Source organism: Squalius cephalus (assembly GCF_949319135.1).
Source record: "Squalius cephalus genome assembly, chromosome: 16".
Classification (NCBI taxonomy): Eukaryota; Metazoa; Chordata; class Actinopteri; order Cypriniformes; family Leuciscidae; genus Squalius; species Squalius cephalus.
In genome coordinates, this window is record NC_137137.1 from 23,591,575 (window position 1) to 23,619,284 (window position 27,710).

General features: G+C 38.4%; 1 protein-coding gene across 3 annotated transcripts in view; it reads right to left on the minus strand.

Annotated features, from left to right (window-relative positions):
• The window catches only part of LOC307174178 (solute carrier family 12 member 5-like), an 80,599-nt gene extending 64,168 nt beyond the window's left edge, over nucleotides 1–16,431 (minus strand). For 2 of the 3 annotated variants that reach the window (XM_079897893.1, XM_079897892.1), the window contains exon 1: nucleotides 16,154–16,426. In XM_079897893.1, the coding sequence (XP_079754019.1) occupies nucleotides 16,154–16,208 (55 nt within the window). In that variant the 5' untranslated portion in view covers nucleotides 16,209–16,426. Of the gene's footprint in view, nucleotides 1–16,153 lie in introns of all 3 variants that reach the window. The other variant, XM_079897894.1, reaches the window with a different exon arrangement.
• Between the last annotated feature and the right edge of the window lie 11,279 nt (nucleotides 16,432–27,710).

A 27,710-nucleotide genomic window follows, 5' to 3' on the forward strand; every position in this document is an offset into this window, starting at 1 on the left:
TACAATGTACTATGGGAGTACAAGTTAGCAATACAACACAATCAATATTAACAATACATATGTGCAGTAAAGTAGGGTTAGCATAGTGCATATTAAAATATACCCAGATCAAGCATTTTGATCTTCCTCTATTATACTGTCAACATCCCCATGTTCAATAAATAAACAGAAGGAGCGATAGACTCTCTTAAATTTGACTTTTTTACCCTTAAAAATGGGCTATCTTTTCCATTGCAATACATGAAGATGTTGCTCTTAACCATCAAGTTATATTAAGCCTTTCTGTCTTATTTCCAATAGATAGCAATGAGCCTTCGGAGTGTAAAATCCACATGACTATAAATACTTAAATATTCCATTCGTGGTGAACAGCATTTTCCAGGGCTCATTATGGTCGGGTCCCTCTCTGTCCATAAAAGTGGACAAAGGTTTACTACATTTTGATTGGATCTTGGTGGACTAAAACAAACAAACTGCCCAACACCATCAGAAAAAGATGGACACCTCTTAGAGGGCAAGAAGAAGACCTCTAGTACCAAGCCCAGGAAGGACAGAACTTCTCATTGATCCACATGCAGTTTCTGCCCTTCACCCATCTAGAGACTAATTCCTAAGGTTTTGGCCTGTGACTGCCATACAAGTTCCTCAGGGCCTCCCAGATACAGCCTTAGTGGGTGAAACAAAGAGAGATCACAATGATCCATCCAAATCTATTCATAATGTTTGCAACTTTAAAACCGATGTAAACTACAGATATCCATTTCATACTTATTCAGAAAAACAAGCATTCTCAGTGAAAGCTATTTGTAGTGCAACATCTTACACAAAATTCAGCTGTTAATGTACAAATGAATGAATGCATGACAGTTCAATCTTTTCCTGTCTTGTTTGGACTTTGGACTCTATTTTTTTTTTAGAATATTGCCAAAGGTATTCTGGTGGTGGGCTGCGCTTGAACACACAGCACAGACTACATCCGACTGCAAACTAGCATGTACGTTCAGCGCCTGCCTGTAAGGAATTAACTGTCTATATCAGCAGGTATCAAGTCTACATTCGTCATTCAAAGGGAGAAACCGAAACAAGAATATACACAGATATACAAAATGTGTACAAAGCAGCGCTTGCTTACCATTTTGAATATTTATAGTTTTCATAGTTATGAAAATATTATTCTTTTTTCGCTTTAATTCTCGTGCACTGACTCGTTCGCTAAACTGAACATCCAATCAGAGTTGCCACTCTCATCAACGGCCATGATGCTAATTCAACATGCTGAATCGTGTGGAACATACCGCAAAAACTAGCCTGGCAGATGCTCGCCGACAGCCCAACGTTAAGTAACTTCTGCACTTCAGGGCCTCATCTGTGTGTTTCAGATTTTAGGACCCTTTTGGTGCTCCAGGAGATCAGCATCCAACAGAGCTTCTTGTTCAAGACTGTTGAAATGGATTCCGGCTCCCCACTGCACTGTTACCCAGCACAACCAGTGGAAAACGTCTCCGCCATTGCTCATGCTCACTCAACCACGTGGAATGTAAATATCACTTAACCAAACCTCTTTCCAGAGACCTTGGCACTGTTGTATATTATCAGTGTATGATTTTCTAATTTACATTAGATTACATTTATACATTTACATTTATAGCAATCATTTAGAAGTTGTGTTTGTTATTCTTGTTTATCTTTTAATAAAATGTATTTTATTACACTTGTGTCTTCCTTGTGATGATAACACAGTAAGAGGCTAGTAAACACCAATCGCACCAATCTTTCAGATAAATCAGCTGAGCAACTCCAGTTTACATTAATTCTAAATGATTGAACAGCCCCGCCTGGGAGTGTTCTCATACTGCCAAGGTGAAAGTCATTGACTGGTGCCCAGAATTAAGAAGGGGGGAAGTGGTCATCTGATGTACTGTACTCATAATCATACGTTAAGTGACGTGTGTCCAAAAATTACAACGTCAGCGGTGACGTGAGTACCAATCACTACATAAATGGCATTCCTGCGTGGCCAAATTAAAATAATTTAATTTTTAAACATTTTTTTATTTAAAACTCAGGATAGTGGTAAACTCACCGAGACCAAGTGCCATATCATATTACTGATTTCTTTCCAAAACTCTTTTATTTTCTCACACTCCCACATATATAAATTAATGTATCTTTTGCACTGTTATGTATCTGGTATGCTGCTATTAATTCTATTTCATTTTACTGGAGTTACATAAGTACACAAAAGCCAAAAGTACTGTAACAGTTTTAGTCTACTGTTAACTGTCTGTGTTTGGGCCTTTGCATATATTTTCTCCCATATTTCCTTCTCTATCTCCGATCCCAGGTCTTGTTTTCACATGGCTAATCTGAATGTACAGGACTCCTAAGAACCTAATAATAGCATGAATGTGGCAAGATATGTGACCTTCATCTTGACTTCATTTAGACATTTCTCCAGATTAGTTGGTTCTGGCTCTGTCAGTCCTCGTCCCCGAGCATATCTATCATTTTTGAAGTTTTTGACCTTGTAATTTTTTTAAATAAAAAATGTCACAATCTTTCATTGAAATGACATTGCTCTAGTATTCTTCTCCAATCATTTTGACTGCATAAACCCTACCCTATTCTTACAATATAAAAGCATTCAAATCTTCCTCCATCCAAGTCTACATCCTTCTTTTCACTTCTGTTTCGCTCGGATGTATGTCACAATAAGAAATAAAGGATCTGACGCTTCTTCCATTACATTACAAATTTAGATGTAACTTAAAAATTGGAATTTGCAATGCAAGTGTGCAAAAGTCATATGAACAACTTATGGTATTTTTATGATACATTATGTGATTTTTATGTCCATGTTGAACGTACTCGGTTACTAACGTAACCCTGAGAGTAACGGTTCCCTGAGAGTAAGGGAACGAGTATTGCGTAGCTATGGAATGGGTGTGGCTTCTGGCTATATAAGCGGGCCATTTCGCCATAGGAATCAGGTTTAAATCGACTGAAGCGACAGCACCTGTACCAACCCTAATAGCACGGCAGGGTACGCATTACTCGTTCCCTTACTCTCAGGTAACCAAGGTTACGTTAGTAACCGAGTACGTTCTCTTTCAAGAACGGTCTCTCGTATTGCGTAGCTATACGCTATGGGAACCCATTTAAAAAAGCCGTGCTATCAGCTTAACACTTCGCCCTTAACTATAGCTTGGAACACCTGGAGGACCGGACGTGGCCGACGTGGGTTCGCTCGTCTCAGTTCGCTCAGGCATCCTCTGGCCCCGCCGTTTCTTCCTCCGTGGTTCGAGGAGGGCGGGAAATGGAAGAGCGAGCGCAGCATGGAGATCGACATACTCTCACAGTGAGAGCAGCCGCCTTTGCCGTGTGCAGCATCCGCTGAGCTGCTTGCTGCAGGTCGCTCATTCCACTGCTGGGGCTCATTGACGGCAAAAGCTTCTTAGCAGGAGAAAACAGAGAAGTGAAGAGTTCGCTGAAGGAGATTAAATCTGATTCCTATGGAGGAATGGGCCGCTTATATAGCCAGAGGCCACACCCATTCTGGCAGGCTTCGGCACGCGCAAGGCGCGAAGCACCATGATTGGTACACGCGCGTCAGCCACTTCACCATAAGTTCGTGCAGTTCCCGCAGCACAGCCAATGAGCGCGCTAGTCAGCTCTGCTCTGTGCTCGCTGTGCAGCTGCACTGCGTTTTAAAATAAAGGCTTCAGTATTCTCGAGAAAAAGAGTTTTCCCATAGCGAATAGCTACGAAATACGAGAGACCGTTCTCGAAAGGGAACTATCCCTTTATATAAGCTTATATTAAAAATTAAATCATAGACAAGTTCCTCATTCATTAAAATTGCAGATTAAATCTGCATTATGTTAAAATCCAAATGCAAAAGTGAATATGTAATCTCATGCCTATGGTAAAACTAACATTTCTGATGATTAATTGATGTACAGCATAGTATAATGTAATTCCAGCAGTGAGCTGGAGTTGGCCTACCTATCTCTATAGGCCTATTGTTGAGGGGTTCTTTCGGGAAGGCATCTCTGACCTCTACCATCCATACACCTGCACACATGCACACATCTATCTAGAGAGTTCCCTAAAGTTTAAGCTCCCTGTATAAACCCCCAGGAGAGTCACTCTTATAGTAAGATTTTTTTTGTTTCTTAAGATCCTTAATTGCACATACAAGCAATCTACGTACACATTATCAAAACTTATCTAAGCTTTTTTTTGTTGTTGTTGTTGTTAAATTGGACACATGACTGCATGAAACGGTTGGAATGAAATTAACTCTTGGTTCCAATTCAATAAATAAGCAAACAGTCACAGTGTTGATGCCATTCAGCTCTGCAAACAGATCTCTATCTTTCTCTCTACAGTACATGCAGTCTGACCTACATAGTGGAGAACTACTGCCTGATGGTGCATGCAGCTGCCACAAGAATCCACACACACACACACACACACACACACACACACACACACACACACACACACACACACACACACACACACACACACACACACACACACACACACACACACACACACACAATCAGATATGCATGTAATGCACCAGACATAATGTGTATTCATGCTTAAAATCCACATGATTCATTCAACTTTTTCATCACTACTGTGATTCCTTCAAACATAAAATAATTCGCATGGAGTCACCTGATATATAGAGGCTGTATGACAGGTGACTCCATGCAGAATGCAACTGTTTTCAGCATTGATAATAATATTAATAATAATATTAAATGTTACCAAATCCGCATATTATAATGATTTCTGAAGGATCATGTGACACTGAAGACTGGAGTAATGACGCTGAAAATTCAGCTTTGCCATCACAGGAATAAATTACATTTTAAAATATATTACAATAGGAATAGTTATTTTAAATCGCTAATGTTTTTTTTTTACTGTATTTTTGATCTAATAAATGTAGTCTTGGGAAGCATAGAATACTTTTGAAAAATCTTAGCGACCCCAAACTTTACAGTTATAACCAGAATACTTGAAGAATGTTCCTAAAAAATGTCAACTTAAGTAATAGGGCTGAGAGAAGTCCAAAGAGACGAACTGCATGAGAACCCATGTGCAGCTTTGTTCAAAAACGTGAACAAAATAAACAAGGACTTGGCTTGACATGACGACTTGACTTAAACATGAACATAAAACAATAACACCAATGGCGGTTACAGGGAACAAAGCATGGACTACATATGGACTAATGACTAACAAGAAACACCTGTGAACTATTAAACAATGAACCAATGAAAATGTTACACATATAACGAGGGAAACAATCAGAACATTACACAAGAGACTGAAGCACAAGACATAGGCTGAATCCCATAGGCCCCCCTATACCCTCAAATAGGGCGCTATTTGAGGGGACAGCCATTTGTAGTGGTGTCCGAAACGATAGTGGACGTTATTGAGTGCACTCATTCAATCCCACATTGCACTGTCCGAATTCACTCACTCCTTTTTATTAACTCCTTCAAGTGAACAGTATTAGTGATTAACGTAGGGAACAGTGAATAAGGGTTTAGGGGGCGATTTCGGATTCAGACATAATCACATGAGGGCGAGGAAGTCACATGACAAGAAACCGGAAACAAAACTTTCAAAATAAAAGACATGAAACATGAACATAAAACAAACCCAAAACTAAACGTGACACAACCATACAGACACAAATAAATTTCAATCATCTTGGCGGCCGAAAAAACGAAAAAGAGGCATCACACGCACATCTGAGAGCTTTGTGCCAATAGATGAACTTTTTTCCCTTTAAATCTTTGTATATAATTTATTTAATCAAGAGGTCACAAGTCAACCAACCCACTAAGAAAAGTCCCTGTGTTCCCTACAGCCAGTTCATCCCTGCATGCTACACAAATGACCCTTTTTTAAGAGATGGTTGTACTGACATTAAAGCGTTCTAAGGTCAGACTGGTCTAAGACAGACCTGCATACTGCTACTTAAAAGGCCAGCTTACAGAGATCAGCGCCCATTCACGGAATTCCAGTCAGCAGCGCGGCTATTAAAGGTTCGTCCCACAGAGTAGGAGAGTAGGACAAAGTGTTAAGAGCCAATACTGGCAGACTTTACCAGACTTCAAGGGCACATGGTGTGAAGACAGTCCTGTAGAAAGAGGGTCATGCTTTTGGACAAAACACATACAGAGCTTCTTTTCACACATGGGATGGGACATCATATGTCACTATGTTGCGGATTAACATGTCGACTGCCTCGAACCCCGCAGGCAAAGCTCTGCTTCGAAATCTGTTGTGTCTGTGAACACGTGCCATGTCATAAATCATCTTGCCCTTGGAGGTCATGTTGTCTCTATCAATACAGCCATTTATATGCAACACGCAAAGCTGTGGAAAAGGTCACTAAAGATGACTGAAGATAAAACTTCCATGCAATGTTAATGCTGACTGCAAAAATTAAGTACTAATTACATTTTTATTGTGTGAAATCTAGCATGATTTTTGCTGATTAGAGCAATATAAATGGCAAGGTAAAAAAAAAAACAAAAAAAACAATGACAGTGCAACGATTTTACTGTTAGCTAAATGGGAATAAATGAAACGTTTGAATAAAAATCATTACCTAAACATGCCCATATACAAACACCCATACAAGACAATATTGAGAAATAATTGGCAAAAATGTGCAATACTCCATTGCATGGATAAGCATGCACCTACATACCCACATACATGCAGAAAAAATCACTGAAATGTGTGTAAGGTGTCAGACTATCATTTTCTCATACACCAAATCTATGAAATTCATAAAATTGTTTCACAAAGGAATGAAACATGGAAATCCATCAATTCTACAGCAACAAAAGACCTGCTCAGCTAACTCCCTTATTTAAAGAGGATAAGAGAGTACAGGGCAATGTGGACCAATGCAAATGGAGAACAGAAATGAGAGAGACATGCATAAAACCAGCTGAGGGATTTAGTACAGTTCCAGATGAGAGAAGGAGATCCTCATCCTACTGTGAAAGGAGAGCAAAAGGGAGGAAAAGAATTGGCGATTAAGAAAAAGAAATGGAGAAAGCACACTGTGCACTCGGGGTGAAACTGACTCATCCAGCACTCACAGGGACAGCATGTACAATTTCTTCATTTCCATCTCTACTCTTGTTCTCAGCAGTGTATGGACAAATGTGTCGCTTCCATAGATGTGTAGAACTACACTGAATATCAGAAGTTTTAATGCCCAAAAGTTGCTGTATAGTCCTGATCTAAGGTGCGATCACATTTGCAACATTTCTAGAGAAATGTTGCATGCAAAAAGGTCAATTTTCAATGGTGTAGTGATTTATGAAACACTGCACACAGAAGTCACTTTCAAACCAAGCAGTTTTCTGTTGATCAACGCAGCGGATTCATCTGACCAACTTGAACCCGATGTGAAATTTGCATTGGGAAATCTTTCGCACTTACACATAATTCCCATTCACAAGGATCCCTATTGAAATGACTGGATTTTGCCTGCAACGATTCGGCGAACAAATGCAAGACATGTAAAATATGTAAAAACAATTAATAGTTTATACAACAGTTCAATATGGAAAGAAGTTAATATTGAGTGACGTGCATTTTAGACACAATATTTAGTTACTTATTTGCTCTGCAAACCTAAATAGCTCTAAACAAAACCACTGCTGGAACTTTAGTTTTAATGAATGATTCAACGACTCATTAAAACCTGTTTAATTCCTGAATGAACCAGCATTTTTTATGAATCACTTTAGACAGTTATTCAATGACTCGCTCATTTCGTTCATGAAAGCATAAGTGTTTCTGAACGAATCAGTTGAGTGAATGATAGTTTCTGAATGCATCAGCGTTTGTGAATGAATAGGTTGAAATAATGACTCACTCATAAAGGCAATCGCTTGTCGCCACCTATTGGCCTAACAATGTAACCTGCAGAAAGTGTCACTGGAAACAGTGAAACACACTTAATGGATGAAAGGGTCCATTGCAGGGTTCACAGAAAAATCTGCATCACTAATGCACAAACTGAAAGTCTGTCTGGAATGAGCAAAAACAGACAAACAGATGATACAAACAGTGAAAAGTCCCAGTGCTGTTGGGCTGTTACATCAGCACTCTTGGAACGCTGCTCAATCAGATTCAAGGACCAGAACTGCAGACCTATGTATCTGAGTAACCAGAAAACAGAAAAGACAGAACAGAACTAAGAATTCAAAGAACCATCATCACCTTTATGAGCAACACAATGTGCCCCACAATGTGCACCTCTCTCTCTCTTTAATATTCATTGCAGTTATGCAAGACTAATTTCATTATTTTTTCAATGCCACTGCGTTCTCTGATTTGGCACTTCAGACTGAAACTTAATCAATTCTTAACTCACCGCAGGAAGGTGACAATAAACAGAGCAAACACGCAAACCTCACTGGAGCCGAGACATTTCCTCCAACCGTCAGAAGTCCCAGACAGACTTCATTCTTCTCAATTCAGTGGACACAAACAAAGAGACTGAGGGTATAGTTGTGCATGTTTGCTTGTCTTCATGAGCTTAAAAACATTCTACAACCTGCAGTCACACAATGCAGAGATGTGCATGTCAGTGTCACAAACTATTGGGCATCACTGTAGTGAGTGTTCATGCGTAACCAGCAAGTCAAATAGGGAGAGTATGTGCTGCCAACTCTCTATGATATGTTCACAACTTCACACAGTCAGTGTTTGGGAATGACAAACATATTTAGAAATAGGTGTGACTCTTCAGAAATGTAAATATGCTGCTGCTACCTGAATCGGCATACAAAAAAACCTGTAGCAGATCTAGACAGGTGGAGCTAGTGGAGGGTTTCTGAGGAACTACAGGACCAACTTAAAAATATTATATCACTATATGAGTACATTTATTTCACACAAACGATACGTATCACAATATTTTTATTTTTGGTTTAAATAAGGTTTGTATGAAATCAAAATTGTTTATACCAATTTCAATATCACAATAAAAAATCTCAAGCTTACTGAAGACAAGTAAACAGTCAGTGATAAAATAAGAGCAATTAAACTAATTTTAAGCAATATGACAAAAAACTATTATAGAACAATGACAAATTAAATTGACCTACCTGTAAAAATTAAAGCAAAAGAGATAAGAAACACTACATAAACTGTATAAAGTAATCAAATGTACAAAAAACAAAACAATGCATAGTCTTCACTGTGTAAATTAAAGGTGAACTAAGTAACTTTTTTTACCTTAACTGAACAGCTTCGGAGTCATTGGAATGGTTATATTACTTATTTCGGGTTGAATGGTGGTCGTTTCGCACCCCCCTGGTGCCCGTGAGCGGAAAATACGCACTTGCAACTTTGAACCGGCGAGCCGCCGGCCGCCGCGTCAGGAAGTCTCGCGTGATATCAGGTCTCGCGATGTAAACAATTGCTTTACGGCCAAAAGAAATCTGCTAAAATGCTGTCATTATTGCGCTCCCTCACGCTGTCCGAACCCGAATGAAGAAGACGTTTTAAAGACTATCCCATCTGCTTTGATGTCGTTGATCTATAGCCTCTGGTGTCTGAGAATCACCAACGAGTTTTTACAACAGTGTTGTCAAATATCTATTCCGAAGCTGTGGGGGGAGCTCTAGAGAGAAACCTGCGAGCAAAAAGCGAGAATACAGCGAAGAAATCCCGAAGCTACTGAGTGCTGCTTTAAATAAACATTTATTCTAATTAAAGTTACAAAGGTGATTCAGTCAAGAGCAGATAGAGATTTTCTTTCTTTTGTTGTTTGATTAACATTACTGACAAAGACTGCAGAAGGTATATTAGGCTGCTGTCACTTTCAAGGCCGAATGCACGGATCCAATATACTAATACACGTGTTTTCTTTCTCAACTACTTAGACTCACTTATGACACAACCGACTGTGTTTATGAGGATACTCGCAAAGACGGCTATTTTGACACACAAGTGTGCTTATTTGACCGTTCAAACGCAATAAGGCGCAAAAAAACTTGAGTAGCTGCTTCATGTGCATGAGCTTCAGGTGTGTTCAGGTGCGCTCATAAACAGTCTCTTAAACAGTGTACATATACCAAAATTAGTTCCCTTCCACAGCTTCTTGCACTTAAACGGTTTAAAATGACTTGTTTTTAAACCGCAAGGCTTAAAAATTTATTCAAATGATAAGCTTTTGTGACAGCACAGCTTGGCAATGTCATAACCATCATAGAGATGATAATCCAAAATCTACCGGTTGACACATTTCTATTGGTTTATTGTGGGTACCGGTATATTGCCCACCCCTAACTGAACCTGACTATTTCAATGTTGAGCAAGCAATCTCATTGGCTGCGCAATCAGCAGAGGCCAATCAGTGTGTGTCATGTAGGAAATAATGTGATTGTTAGCAGACTTCATGGTGACTTTTGTATACAGTATGTTAAAAATCATAATTTGAGCCCAGCTCCCTTTGCATACTGAACAAAAATTACTATAATTTAACTATAAACTATAATTTGATACTATAATATAATAAACTATAATTCGATATACTGTAACTACCACTGCTGGTGCCCCTCTTTATAACCAAACAGTGTAAACACTGTTTAACCAACATGTGATTATCCTTCTGACAACTTGTGCATCGCATGAAGTCTCAATAGTTTCTCATCTCTCTTCAGACTGTTATCCTTGCTCTTTTCTTATGTCTCACCTAACAACCTCTGCCCTCCCCTCTGTTCTCACCATAAAATGGCTTCCCAGGCACCTGCCAGAGACAGCTGGCCATGACAACTTAACAAAACCATCCATCAAGGGCAAACACATCAGCAGGATTACAGGAGGGCATATGAAAATCCTTTATGTGGCATTAGGGAAATATTCTTATATAATGCATGGTCTTTTGCAGTGACATAATACTCACTACACTGCCACAATTACATAAGAAATACATCCCCCTGACCCTAAAACACATGAAATACACACCTACCCCAGGAATTATTTTTGCAATGGATTACTAGCTGACTACCTATGCTGCCTATGTGAAGTATTATTACACAAATTATATACTGTATGGACTCACAGTAACACTTCATTTTACAGTGTCCGTGTTACATATGTTACATGTACTTGCCATAGTAATAACAATAAATGATGCATAATTACATGCAACTAACCCTCAAGCAAATCCTAATCCTACCCTAACCCTATTGTAAGTACATGTAGTTGCTTAATATTACTCAGTATTTAAATTATATTAAATTTAGTATAATTCAATTTAAATATAATTACACTGTAACAATGACACCTTAAAATAAAGTGTAACCTAAATATTCTATATATTAGTTCTAAATATAAAAAACAGCAGAGCCCACATCACAACTATAACAATAACGGCACACTGGCACAGAGAAATATTATCGTTAAAGGCCTGTTCACACCAACAATGATAACTATAAAGATAACTATAACGATAACTATATTAGTGGTCACACCAGCGGAATATATTGTTCTTTTTATTCTAAGCATGCTTGTCTGTTGCTTTAAATGCTCAAGCTCATGATAGCAGGATGGATTCTGATTGGCTGTCATTGTTTTAATCATTCATTACCTGAATAAAATCGCTTTGAAAGTAACTCCAACTATATCGTTTCTCTGTGCCGTTATCATTATAGCTGAAAAATGCATAAAAAATGCAAACGAGTTACAATAAGCTGCTATAATAGACAGTAGTCACTATAAATACAACTGAAACTTTCAAATGACATATACATAACCTGATGTTCTTAAAAGATAAACTGCAACCAATAATCACAACAGTCTACTTGTCCAGGAACGCTATAGCTCAGAGCTAAGCCAGATATTTTTGTTAATAATCATCCGACACAGTCTCGGCATGGATCCTGTCCAAGCAATAAGCTGACAAGAAATACATTTTTGTTGCTTGTCTTTTTGTTTCTTGTCATGATTGTGGCAGCTTGTGTATCAGGCATACTCACACTACACGTTTAAGATGCTGTGAGTTGATTGGCTGAGAGGTGTTGCTGTTGTTGACACATGACGTATTGATTAAAACATTACATCAAACAGATCCTCTAACCGTGCGTTCTACTGTATCTTTATCCAAGCAATGCTGCAGTTATGATTAACCAGCAGTAAAGTGTAAAAATATTTATTAGCCTCTGTGTCTTACGAAGGAGAGTCATAAATATATCTGAGATTTGACATGCCTGTTGACAATCCTGAATATACTTTATGAGGTAACATTGAATGGTGCACTTTATAATATGGTTTATGTAAAAGAGGAGGATTACGACTTTATGAGTACTGTATGTTTTGACATAACTTACAGCTTCTGGCAGCTCCTTTTTTTTTCAAAGAAAGAGTGTGTCATGGTATTATTATTGTGATGGCTGTGTATGCCTGCACAGAAGTGTTTTGTAAGGTAACCTAAAAATGCATTTAAATTGGTTTAATTCAAGTCAAAATACATTCTACATGACTGAATCAACCTGAATGCATACTGTAGGTTACACCAAGGTTAGTTTTTCTCTATGAATCCCCTCCATTCGAAAAGCACAATGTGCTCTGATTGGTCAACCACTTTAAGCATGTTTCGGAAATGTCACGCCCCCTACCATAAATGCGAGTTTCAGCACACTACTAACACAACTTTCCCAGGTATTTCCCCTTCTTTTCCAGTGTATGCCTTGTGTTGGAATTCTTTAAATGGGGGATTTTGTGTATGTACATTCCCGGAAGAAAACTCAAGACTGCAATCGAGGCATTTTAGAGAGGTCAGAAACAGTGCTTACTGATATAGAGAATGACTCCATTTTTCATCCTTTAAACAGCAACATTACACAAGTTGAAAATTTTTAAAAAGCAGAATAGGTCCTCTTTAAGAACAAATAGTTCCCTCTTGTTCTGTTAGTGTGTGGCTGGTTTTTGAGGACAGCTAGTCCTCTAGATGTTACTAATTTAGGGTAGCCCTGTTATGTTTTAATGTCTTCATGTGTCTGCAGCTGTTAAAACAGGTCTGAGCCATCTGGCCTGATGTTCACTTGACCTGAGACTTCACCACAAGGACAAGCAGCCATCACTGTACTCTTTTTTTGCATATTGTTTCCATCTTTCTGTGCTCTACTTTTTACATTGCTCATGATAACCAACATGCAGTATATAAAATTAAGCCGCCCATCTTTAATTAATAACAGTGATATTTTTTGTGTAATAACACCTCTTGGACCATAATCTTTAACGCTGTTCATAATCATAGATTTGAGCTGTGAGGTGTTTGGGTCTTCATGTAGTGCCACTGAAGACAATCAACAATCAATTTCCTTCTGCCTTGAATCCAATTTCTTAACTAATCTAGTCCAGCCTTCTTCCTTGCTAACAAATGCCAAAGATCAGCAGTGTCATAATGCAATTAGAAATCTCAAACCGCATTATCCACTGAGTGAAAACACCTAGGGTCCGGTGTGTCAGGCTACTCTATGAGTGATGTAACTGCACTGTCATTATAATGCACATTATTCAGCAAGAGAAGTCAGCATGGGTGTTAACTGACACATCATTACACAAAAAATGACATTCCCTCCACTGAAAGTTCAGCTGACAAGTCTTTGAATTTTAAGATTTGAGATGCTGTCAAATAATGATAGTATAGAGAAAATAACATATTTACAGCCAACCATTTTCTATGTCTATATAATTGCAAAAAATGACTTCAAAGTCGATCTTTGTTGCTTTCTGATGTATAGCTTTTCAAAGAAAAATATATTCTCCAATATTTTAAGTGGTTTAAAGATAATTAAACTAATAAAAAAAAAAATTCTGGGTAGAAAACTGTTTGACTGATTGGAATCAGATAAGATGATTAGACAGGATAATTATAAGTAACATGATTGAGAAATTGCATGCAAAGCATGTGTAAACAGTATAATACATACTATTTTTGCATACTCTTGGAAATATTGTGATTTTGTTTTATGAAACTTATAACATTAAAATAAAACATTTAGGCTGTAAAAAGGTTGAATAATTGTTATTTCTTTCTTTCTTTCTTACGCATGCTAATATAGTGAATTCCATTTTAAACAACAATGTGTCAATTAAGTGGTACTTGGGCCTCACAGATGGGGATGTAGGGGTACTTAAGACAAATTTGGGAAACATTGTTCTAATATGTTTTATATTAATTTATTTTAATGTAACGATTTTAATTTAATCATTTAAAAATATTTAATTTTTTTTTTTTGGGGGGGGGGGGGGGTAAATATAAGAGAGTTGTCTCTGCTTTGTATTCCCCCAAAATGAGAATGATAGAACAAGACTGTTTTAGCTGGTGAGCTACCAAGCATGAATTTTATGACCAAATAGGCATTAGCACCACTGCAGTACTGTCCCTACCCCCTGATGGGAGGAAGAGAGAGAGAAAATTCAGGGCAGCATTGGACTTTGAAGGAAGCGAGGCAGAGAGAGAGAGAGAGAGAGAGAGAGAGAGAGAGAGAGAGAGAGAGAGAGAGAGAGAGACCCTTTGAAAAGAAGCAAAAGCTATAATGCAGCAGTCTGCAGCCAGTTCCACTCATGTCTACACAAAACAGATCAGTCCGTCATCGACAGAGGGCCCAGAATGAGTGTGCATTCACAATGCATGCAATCACAGACTGTTTCAGAACCACGGAGAGCTCCACTTATTCTACCAGCTCAATCAGAATCAATCTCAGCACCACGGACAGCGTCTCTGCTAGAACCACTGCAATCCGATCATGACACTTGTACTACAGTGCATTTAATAAGGGAGCTGTTCACTTAATTGCCTCAAAAGATTCAATTTGTAACATTTCAGTGCATAACACATGCACAAAATGTTTCGTCACTCATAATGAGTGCAGCTTCTGCTGTACTGCAGGGGGTTGATAAGAACGCATGCGAGAGGAGGTCAGGTACAAGCTAATTTAATTCCTCTCTCACAGGCTGCAGCTCTACCTGTCGGTACGAAGCTCTTTTAGAAACTGAGAAATCTTGCATCTCAGACCCTCTTTCACTTTTTAAGAGGTTAACGACATGAAATGCACCAAAGGTCTGCTTTTGTTAAGACGCTACAATCATTTCAATTATTCTCGAGGATCTAAGACACAGGGATCCAAATTCACTGCCTGTTGAAATGAAATAAGATTAAGCAACAGACAAAGAAGACAGACACTGCAAAAAAAAAAAAAAAAAAAAAAAACCTGGAATGGAATTGAGGTAGAAATGGAAAAAAGGTTCTGGTAAATTTCTGCCAGGACCATTTGTTAAAATGCAATGTAACATTCAAAATAGACACCTGTTAAAACAAAATTCTTCATATTAACACAGTAGATTAGGCCTATTTCTACAGACTTTTTTTAAGAGTGCAAGGAGGTGACAACACTAGACCATACACACACACACATACACACACACACACAAAACACATACACACACACACACACACACACACACAAACACTGCACAAACACTCTGTACTACCTCAGACAGACACAGAAAGCATTATCATTCTCCTCACAGCAACCTTGCAGCACGAGCCTTTGCCAAAGCTGCATACACACCAACAGACACACACACGCATGCACACACACACACACACACACACACACACACACACACACACACACACACACACACACACACACACACACACACACACACACACACACACACACACACACACACACACACACAAGAATTCCCAACCATATCGTTCCTTTAAAGCTTTCCTCTCTTCTTTTTCTTTACACACACACACACACACACACACACACACACACACACACACACACACACACACACACACACACACACACATACACACCACACAAGCAACATTGATTATGATAGTACAAAAATATTTGCACTCCTATACTGACATCTTGTTTCTCCCACACACACTCACAAGCAGCTGTCATTGGTGCATGATTGGTCTATATTACACACACACACACAAATACTACAGCTTGAACTGGTACCATAACCAGTGACCGGTAAAAAGGCACATTTGCTCATCATCTGCACACAGACGCACACACGCTCCCAATTGCAGGATCAGACCACTCACCCTGACTGTTGGGTCCCCCATCGCCCTCTTCGCATTCAGTGAGGTTGTTGAGCATTTTGGAAGATCGAGCACAGATCCCCTGCTAATGCTAACACTGCTGCTGTGTCCACCAGCCTCTCTCACACACACACACACACGGATGGAGGAGAAGGCTAGTGGTTCTCTGCCTCTCTCCTCTCAAGAAAGCAAGCAGTGCTGTGCTTCAGCAGACTGGAGTCCTCTCTTGCTGTTTGCTGCCTTGCGTATTACCTCTCTCTCTCTCTCTCTCTCTCTCTCTCTCTCTCTCTCTCTAGGAGGAGGGGTTGGGGGACAGAGCTGCAGGGACGTAAATGATGGAATGCTTAAGAGCAATTTTTTTTCTCTCAAACACTCACACACACACACACTGCATGTCGTCTCTCTGCTTTTCTCTCCGCTATACATCCACAGGCTGCCTTTGCCTCACCATTATAACAATGCAGTGATCAGGATTTGCCTTTGTTTACCTTTACCATGCTTTCTTTTTCAATTTCTATGACATCACCATGTCAAACTGTTATGAACAAATGTTCATATCAGAAATACTGTAAGTGAAATCAAAAAAGGTTGCATGTGGTCTACTAGCTTTAAAGCTCAGGTGTTTTTTTCCCTTGGGAATTCACTACCCAAAAGATCTGTAATAAATCTGCATTTTAACCATTTATAGGAAAATTTTAACTTTTTTTTTTAGGAAAATGTAAGTAGTGTTTGTCTGTTGTGTAATGGCTGGTTGCTAGGTCATTGCTAATGTGCAGAGTGAGTTTAAACATGTTGATGTGTGGTTGCTAGGATGTTTTGAGTGGTTGTAAAGGTGTCACTATACAGTTGATAGTCTTGGTTGCTAATTTGCAAGTCCACTGCAAGTCCAGTTTGCAAGTCTGAAAACTACAGATATTTCTATTGTTGCCCTTCCTTGCTGTAACACAGCTTGTTGCTAGCATATGATTTGTTTTAGATGGTGTTCTGTAGCAAGCAAATAAGCTAGAAAATAAATAAATAAATAAATAAATAAATTTGGTAACCAGCTACACCAGCTGCAAACCAACACTAACAAGTATGAAGCCTGTGTCACAGGTTGTGCTGTGTAAATGTACATGAACACGAAGATGAAGATAGTAGGCAGTCTTTTAATAAATCCACAGGTAAATCCATATACGGAGAACAGCAAAGCAACACAACAATACAATAGATGACAACTGAACTGAAACAGAACCAAACTTATAAACAGGTAATAATGGTAGTGATTGATGAGTGAACGAGATGATGATGAAACACAAAGAGTCCAAACAAACGTGATTGTGACAGCCTGGAAGTACAAGTCTAAGTATAAGTCTGATAACAATTTACAAAAAGGTTTCTGAACATTGGGTAGTGCTGACATGAAATAGTTACATTTAAATATATATATATATATATATATATATATATATATATATAATTTAAAATGTTTATAATTATAATAAATTATTTAAAACATGTTGAGGTTTATGCTAATTTCCACATACACTAATCATATTTAAAAATTTTCAGTTGTATAAATTATGTTATTGTACAATGATAGGAATGAGCATGACTCAACTATTGTAACAGTTATGTTCTATGTCTGGACTCTTATGTTGTTTTTCTTTTGGTTCCCATGTTTCCTTCCTGTGTTTAGTTCCTGTTCCATTTGTTCCCATTGCTAGTTAGTTTGGTTACGGATTGGTTGCCTTCTTGATTGCCTTATTTTACCTTCGTCTTTGAAACTGCTGCAATTTAGATCCTCTGCTCCTCTTCCCTTACCTGCACTGTGACAGAATACAGGACCACGCATGGATCTAGCAGCAGCCTTCATAGCCCTCGCCCGAGAACGCCCGCCACAGACCCAGAGCTAATGTCTATGCCTGGCTAGGACCCAGAGCGACAGCCCACTGCAGACCCAAAGAAAGCCAAGTCTGACCAGGTGTGTGAGCCAGTATGTTCAACCCTGAGGGAGTGCTGGTGGAGTTGGACATCGTGGAGCAGAGTTCCATTCATCCTCCTAGCCCTGAAATTAATTTCTAACCATGTAAACTCCTGGATTCCCTGATCCTAGTGTTCATGCCCTGTCTCCGCTGCTGGTCCCGCCCACCCCCAAGTCTCCTTTGTCACCGCTGGTCCTGCCAAGCCTCCCATTCCCTCCTCCTCTGCAGATTCCATCCAGTTCCTTGGTTCCACTGGCTCCCTTTAGCCCCTCAACTCCTCCTTTGGTGGCCCCAGCCAACTATTCGGATCTGCCTTGGGCTTCCATTCTCCAGCTCCACATTGGTGTGAGGATCCACCTCAGGCCTCCAAGCCCTGGACTCCACCTTGGCTCCACGCTCCCTCGGCTTCACCATGGTTCATCATCTCTCAGGCTCTGCCGGGATCCCTCATCCCTCCGGCTCTGCCTTGGTCAGTCATCACCCTGGTTGTGCCACAGACTAGCAGGCCTCCAGATACACCTCGTCGCTCCACCGGGCTCCTCATTCCCTCTGGCTCCACCACGGTCTGCAAAGCCCCTGTCTGCGTGCAGTTCCGCTGTGGCCCTCCAGTCTATTGGTGTCACCTTCTGTCTTTGTCTCCTCGGCTCTGCCTGGGTCTCCACCTCTCATGGCTCCACCTCTATCCGAAGTCCCCTTGGTTCCACCTGGACTCACCGCCGAGGCTCAACCCTGGCTCCTTCCTCCCGCTGTGGACCTTCATTTGGACACTGTTCTAGGTCGCTCCCTGGCTCCTCCTTCTATCATTTCCTCTTTGGTCTCCTCTTTGCCGGCTGCTTCAGGTCCCTGTCCACCACCAAAACCTCCGCCCTCCCTTCACTGTTCGACTTTCTGTTAGGATCTGTTGGTTCTTTTCTTTGTCCTGTATTGTCTTTCCATGTGTGAAGCTGTTATGTGGATTTAGATCCTCTGCTCTACTTCCCTTGCCTGCACCGTGCCAGCTATGAACAATACTATATCAATAAATTATGTAAAAACTGGTGTAGGGTTTTATTTTCTGGTAAAACTTTACAAAAACGTCAATAGCTTACATGAAATAATTAAATTATTTTTTAAATATTTTAAAAGATTCTTAAATGTAAAAGATTTATAATAAACACATAATTGTAAAAAAAAAGAAAAAAAAAGTAATACTTATGTTCAGTTCCACATACACTAATACATTATAACATTTGTTTATTTAAAATTGTTTATTGTTCATTCAGGATACCAAATGAATTAACTAATGTTAATAAATTTAACTATGTGAACCAAGAGTTGCCTGTTTTCTTTTCTAGAAAACTGGGTTTGATATTAAATCACATAGGGGCATCGAAATTTGAACTCTGCCATTTCACGAGACACATGAATCAAACACCTCGACGTTCTCCCTTAATGTTTCTATATGTGATGAAATACTTATGAGGCATAAGCTATGTAAGGAATGATTGCCAAAGGCTTTTACAGGCTCTATGTCATGCTACAGGTTGTGGAATGGTTGTGAGATTAGGTGATGTAGAAATCTTGCTTTCTGCTATCTTTTATACACACTTTTCTTCTGACCTCAGAGGTAAACTCCGCTGAGTCTTCCTTTCTGAGAGCTTTCTATAAATACTGAGAATAAATTAAGGGAATAGGAGACTTTAAAGGTTTTTATTTTCCCAAAGTGCAGGATGGTGAGAAAGGGCACACAGGAACGAGGAACACACAAATGGTTGGACACATAAATGATAGAATGCACTTACGGATCAGCTCAAAGTCAGAGAGGGGGAAAAGAGAGAACCATTTATGGATAAAAGCCACTGTGAAGCTGGAAAGGACAAGTATGTATAGAAATACGGGGCTTTGGAACAGACATTAAATGTTTATAAACATTTATAATATATCATATGTGCATGTACAGTAGAGTTCAAAGGTATAAAATCACATTGAATTCAAAATATGATTTAAAGCTAGAAATAAAAAGAAAGGGTGTTTAAACCACCCTTTAAACAAAGAATATATCATATCTATATGGATAACATGATTATCAGATTAAGGAGCTCAATGTCACTGAAGCAAAAGGGGGAATGTGCACTGAAATGTTCTTAATTTTTTTGCATTACAAATTGATAAAAGTTCTACCAAATAAATCTGTTATGTAAATTGAATCAGAGAGGAAAAAATGGACCAATTAACCTTCTGTAGATATGTGGTACCAAGTTCCAGAGCGAAGAAATGGAGATAAGGTTTTGAGAAGTATCAGAACATGCTGGCCTGGCTGTATTCATGTTGTGAATCTCCACTGAGACTGCCACTATTTCTCCTAAAAGCATTTAAGTGCGGCATCTCTGCTATTTTTAGCATCAGTAGTCCCAGGAGCTGAAAATGTTTCTGAACTCTGAATATTTATCTGTGATTAAAGAATCTGTTCTCATATCTGTCTATAGTTTTGAAGTGTAAAGACTTCATGAAGAATTCATAAATTAAAGCACCTTCACAGATGTTTTACTTTACTGTCAATAGTGTTTGCCCAATTACATTGTCAAAAAGGTATGTTTGTTTGCATGTTCATAGTCTGAAAAAAAAAAAAAAAAAGTGGAATTTCTCTCTCTATAGTCCAAAATGTAGATATATTCCACAGTCACTGCACCATTTTATTAGTCTGGCTATCACCAGCAGGTTGTGCAAAAAAAAAAAAAACACATGAAAGTGAGTGGTATTTACAACCACTCGAGCGATTTGTTTGCTAAAGATTTGTTTTGCTAAACTAAAGAAACCATTGAGCATTGTCGAGAGGTTAAAAGGAATTGGATTGGATTAAACCCGCCAATAGCGCCAGGTGGATAAGCCAGTTTGTGACTGGTCTCCGCAAATTTGTAACGGAAGCAGGATAGAAGAATGTACAGGTTTCCAGTCTGAGCTGCAGGGCGAAATCAAATCGCTGGCAGATCGGGCTGGGTTTACCCAGTCTACCATTTTATCCAATTAGGCATCAAATACCTCAAATAAAATTATTCTCTAATGATATAACACAATTTAGGGGTCATTAAAGGCCTACTGAAATGCCTTGAAACGCGATACATTATTCAATGTTGGCGTAATTTCCACTGTAATAGGAAGAAAGGGCGGGACATATCGAACAGCTCCTCCCCTTTTTTAAAATAGCCAATAGCGTTGTTTATATAGTATATATCAACCAGAGCAGTTGAGCTCGGTAAAGCCACAGTTTCTTCCTAATCTTTAACCGTTTCTCCTCCTAATCTCCTCCATATCACTTTAAAATGATTTTGATATGATTTTTTGAAAATCATTTGCTGTAGATTCACAGTGCTGCTGTAATCAACAAGGTAGACATAACTCCCTAAATGAGATTTGCGATTCAGGTCAAATTATGATTATGTCAAAACATAACCAACACCACCTAATCAACTGTTCTCTTTGTTTATCTGAGAACAGTGACCACAGACCTGCATTATATGACTGACAGACAAGAACGGTTTGACCTAAAAATATCAAAATTGAAACTACTGCGGAAAAAAAGACACCTACATCTTGAATGCCCTTGAGGTAAGCTAAAACATACCAAAATTTAATTTCAAAGTGAACTATCCCTTTAAGTTAATTGAAATAAATAATGTTACATAAATCCAACGTAACCTAGTTACGTGGAACCTGTTGACATAAAAAAAGTTCATTAAAGCCAACATAGCATTTTTTAGAGTGTATGATCCGCTCTGTGCTATCGTGTCACTGGACCGGAGCAGACTGAGTGTGCGCTGCGGGGGTTCACGTGACACTGACATGAAACCAGACTTCCTTCGCCCCAATGGAAAGCATATTTACACTGTCTAAATCGTTCCCTATCCCCAATATATTGCACTATGTACCATTCACCATGTAGAAAATAGTAAATGTGTGAACAAATGAAAGATTTTAGTCGCAGCTTCAGGGTCTAGATTCTAGAGAGCATTTGATTGGACAGAAAATCTGATAAGAAGCTGGGCTGCGTTCAGCGCCGACAAAACGTTGCACAACGTTTTTTAAACAGAAACGGTGATGCGTTGAACACACTGTTCTGATGACGCAAGAGTTGCAACTATGGCAGCTGAGAAGGCCATTCTTTGTGTTCTTTGTGAAGAATTTTCGGAGCCTGATGAAGTCGGTATAAATATGTGTTTAATACTGCAAAATAGGTATAAATATGTGTTTAATACTGCAAAATATGCCCGATGTTACAGTTACTGCACTTGCCGCCCAGAACAAAAGAGAACATCCCAATCGAGTGAAGGGATTTGTGGAAACTGAAATAGAAGCACACATCTTACCTAATTCAGACTAAAACACATCTATTTAGCCTCACATACTGACTTTATTTGTAGTTCATACTGTTTTAATACCCTGTATTTTCTTTCTCATTTTTAGGAAAAGCACTTAATTACCATTGTTTATTTCTATACCAACACTGTAAAAAATTTCTAACCCTTCCAAATCAAAAATTTCAAGTGACCGATAACATCTAAATTTTTCAATTGGCCCAAGTGAAATTCTGTAAATTATAAAATTAAATTTACAGATTTTCACTTGGGCCAATTGAAATTTACAGAATTTCACTTGGGCCAATTGAAAAATTTAGATGTTATCGGCCACTTGAAATTTTTGATTTGGGAGGGTTAGAAATTTTTTACAGTGAAATGTCATACACTTGCAGTGAAGCTAAAAATATAAACAACTACATCATTATGTTGATATCCTATATTTTTACAATAAAACTTACGACAAACATGTCTTCTAATATCCTCAGTTGTTACCTATACCGAGCTGCATTGAACACATTTGTAAATTGCTTTCCTTGAACCCATTGTGCGAGTTCACTTTAATACCGCGTGCTTTATATACATGTTGCTGCTGATTGGACTGCAGTTCTGACACACCCACCAAACAAGAGAAAATGTATCTCAAACCCCGTTGCACACCGGTGCACGCCGTTTCCAGGAAACATGACGTTCAACCCGGAAACCGTAGCAAAACGTTGCGCACCATTTTGAACTTGAACGTGCCCGTGAAGTGCAGAGTGATGTCATCAAAATCATTGATCCATATTGGTGGAAGTGAGAGACTATGTTTTGAATACTTATCTTCTAAATGCGAATTTTGTCATTGTTTTGGAGCACACTGACAACACAGTTGTAACACTGTTACCTTACTGGTAACAGTAAGGCTAACATATTTATAATAAAAGCCAAAAAACTTCAATTTTGATTTCTTGCGGACTTTAATAGTATTTGGCAAATGCTCTGGTAATTATGTGAAGATGTTTAGTGTTAGGAAATAATATACGCAAAATAATATTTAAGTATGAACTGAATGTATTGCAATTGCATATTAATTGCAATTAAATTAAAATTTACTGTCCTATTGTTTAAATTCATATTTAATACAATTAGTTGAACTAAAGAGTACTTTTTTTTACCATTTATGTAATTTTATAATTACTTCTATTGTCTTTGAAATATGAAGTGTACTGCTGAATGCACTAACAAGCATTTATGGTTAACTAAAATATATGTCTACTGAAACGTGTAGGCTGTAAGATCTGACAAAAGATTGTTAAAACATAATGATTTAAAATGTACTATAAAGTAATATTTTAATTTGACATTAATGCAAAGTACACTTTTTAAAAGTATTCTTGAGTGTGTTAAGACACATGAAAGTGATCTCTCTTTTAGTATACTTAAGTGGATTTTTATTTCATTAACAAAATACTCCAAGTTTTTTTTTAAATATATACTTTTAAAATTCAAAGTACACTACAAGTGCACATTCAATACAAAAAGCACAGCTCTTTTTCACAAGGCCAGTAAACATTATTTATGGACAATTTATCAGAAACCTTTAAATAATACCAGAAGCTGAAATCTTCTAAGTCACAGAAAGCAAGGCTGACAAAAAAAAAAAAAAAAAACGACAACTGCTGCTTTCTGCAAAGATCTTCTGTGCTGAGCACCTGAAAGGTGTGGTCCAGATGTGGACCGACCTCCTCATGTTTGCTGGAATCTGACATTCCTGCCATGATTAGCATCCATTCTGAATACCATTTTCATCTGGGCCAAGCGGCTTTAGCGCTTAACCCAGGGGGCACCTCCCATCTTTACGCATACGCATATACACACACCACCCTCACAGACTGCAAAAGCTGACCTAATCCACAGATTAAGGCCATAGGGAAATGTTGCAATTTGCTTTTTCATTTCAGCTAAAAATGAAACAAGAATGTAAGAGTCATCTCACTAGATTTTACAGCACAAGACATGGATATGACGTCCTAATAAGCTATGACTATCCTTCTTTGTAACATTTGCTTTGTGCTTACCAGTTTTGGGATTCTCATTTTTATTAAGGCTTGCCAGAGTTTTAATGGAATTTAATTGAACTGTCCATTTAGCCTCAGGACAACCAAGGACATTTCCTGTGTACTGGGATTATAGAAAGCACTAGGTTCACCAGAAGCTGTACTGGGGTGAAGATTAAAATCAAGGGCAGAAAATGACCTTTTCAGTGACGATCATTCACAAAGTGTTCTCTGATTATCATTAACTGATATTGCATAAGGTGAAATGCAAAAGGACAAGATGGACTTCCAAGAAAAGTTTGAATCTCATGATGCCATGATTTGGCTGCAAAGCCTTTTAGAGGTTTAGAGGTTTACATGGAACGTTATTATATTAAGTTTAAAAAAATAATAAATAAATAAATAAATAAATGTTTAAGTAAAGGACTCATAATCAGACATAGAGACATTTGACATAAATATGGTGTCATTATAGAATTATTGATATTATATACACACTATTGTTAAAGTGTTCATTCATTTCAAGGGTGTTCAAAAAGTTCATTTTTATTTTTTGTTTGTTTGTATTTTAAACAAATGATTACTTTTATTCAGTAAAGATGCATTAAATTGATCAAAAGTTTCAGTAAAGAGGTTTACATTGTTACAAAAGATTTATATTTGAAATAGATGCTTTCTATTTCTATTCAACATTGATAATAAGACATTTTTATTGAGCACCAAAAAAAAAAAAAAAAAAAAAAAAATTCCGTCATATCACAGGACAAAAGTACACACACCTCTTAAATATTGAATTCAGGAGTTTCTATCAGACCCATTACCACAGGTGTAATAAATCAAGAATTTAGGAGTGGCTTTGTGGAATGGGTTTCTATTGCCGACCAGCTGCATGCAAACCTCACATCACAAGTACAACGTCAAGCGTCGGATGAAGTGGTGTAAAGCACGGCACCACTGGACTCTGGAGCTGTGGAAACATGTTCTGTGGAGTGACGAATCACTCTTCTCTGTTTGGCAGTCTTGCAGGAGAACATTATCGATCTTGACTGCATTGTGCCAACTGTAAAGTTTGGTGGAGGAGGGATAATGTTATGATATATTTTTTAAGGGGTTGAACTAAGCCCCTTACTTACGGTGAAGGAAAATATTAATGCTTCAACCAGGGCCGGAGTGGGGCCACTTTTCAGCCCGGGAGTTTCAGGCCCAAGACCGGCCCACTTTTTCCATGGTGGAATTCCAAATTAGCACTTTTTCCAAATTGGATAAATGAAGCAACAGTTCAGCTCTTTCTATTGTGTAGTTTGTATTAATACCATGGTTCAACAAATAATGTAAAGGTTAAATAATAATTCACTTAGACTTTATAAGAAGCAATTGCAACTTTATTTCACGCAATTCTGACTTTATAACACGCAATTGCGACTTTATTTTTTGCGACTTTATTTCACGCAATTCTGACTTTATAACACACAATTGCGACATTATTTCACACAATTCTGACTTTATATCCCGCAATTCTGACTTTATAACACGCAATTGCGACATTATTTCACACAATTCTGACTTTATATCTCGCAATTCTGAGACATAAAGTCAGAATTGCGAGATGTAAACTCGCAATTATGAGATAAAAAGTCGCAATTATCTTTTAAAATGTTTTATTCTGTGGCGGAAACAAGCTTCCATACCTCCTGGCCTCTTCCTCCCATCCATCCTCCCTGACGCGTACCGTTACGGTAGGGCCGGCCCAGCTATCAGTAGGCGCCGGCGGTGCCGCGGCCGCGGTATACCTGAGAAAACGTTTTGGAAAAGACGGACTATGGACCCAACCAACTCTATAGGAGGGGAGGGGAGAACTCCCTCACATTGTACAACCCATGCAGAGGCTGCGCGCTCAGAATGCGGAACATCTGTAGCCTAATGTAACAAACGAGACAAATGTGAAAAAAATTAAATTAAATCCTCGACCGGCCCAAAAGTGAAGCGGCCCACCGGGAATTCTCCCGATTCTCCCGATTACCCACCCCGGGCCTGGCTTCAACATACCAAGACATTTTGGACAATGCTATGCTTCCAACTTTGTGGGAACAGTTTGGGGAAGGCTCTTTTCTATTCCAGCATGACTACGCCCCAGAGCACAAAGCAAGCTCCATAAAGACATGGTTGGATGAGTTTGATGTTGAAGAACTTGACTTGACTGTAACCTCACAAATACTCTCCTGGAAGAATGGGCAAAAGTTTCCACAGAAACACTCAACAATCTTGTTGAAAGCCTTCCCAGAAGAGTGGAAGTTGTTATAGCTGCAAAGGGGGGACCAAATCCTTATTTCTGTCATATCTTCTTATTAACTTAAACATGAATTACAAACACTCTAAAATATTTACTTTTTTTTTTTTAATGGCAGTTATTATATTAATGCTAAAATCCAAATACATTTAAGCACATTGTGTGAGTTTGGGTTTGCATATGAGTTTGTTGTTATGTCTATGTTACAATAAAGTCTGTACAGGTCTTCACAATACAGGTATGATAGTCACTGCAGAACAAATTGACTTTACCTTTTGCTATAACCTCAGTCTGCAACCCTGTTATTGGCAATGCAGCGAGAACCTCTGAGATTTATGAGCAGCCAGGGAGGAAGAGGAGCAACTATTTAAAAGAAAAGACAGAGAGAGAAATTGAGCCTGTCCTGAATGCACCCCTGGAGGATGTCAAGGGCATATTGAATCTTTCATTCCACGCTTGCAGGTACCCTGACCTTAAATTATGTGTTATCTGTTGCTAAGGAAAAAAAAACCCTGCTAAGTGTGCTGTTTAGTTATTGGCAAGGATTTGTGCATGTGTATTTGGAAGATCAGTTCGAAATGTGATGTTCACTCACTGATGCCTGAATCAACATGGAATCAGCATGTCTTACCCTGACACTTAATTCAATATGATCCATCAATAATTAAACTCATCAATGTGAGCTCATACAATTTTCCTGTTTTATTGATTCCGTAGGCCAGCAACAGCAAGGTCATAGGTTGAGATTCCAAGGAACATATAAAAACGCTGATATAAAAAACTATACCTTAAATTTGTTTAAACATCTTCCAAATCAATTTGGAAGATTTATCTATTGAAGTTTGATCTATCTAATGCATATAAAACACTTCTAAACTAGATAAAAAGCTTTGGGATAGGGTCATCTATACTACACTCTTAAAAATATTAGTTCCCAAA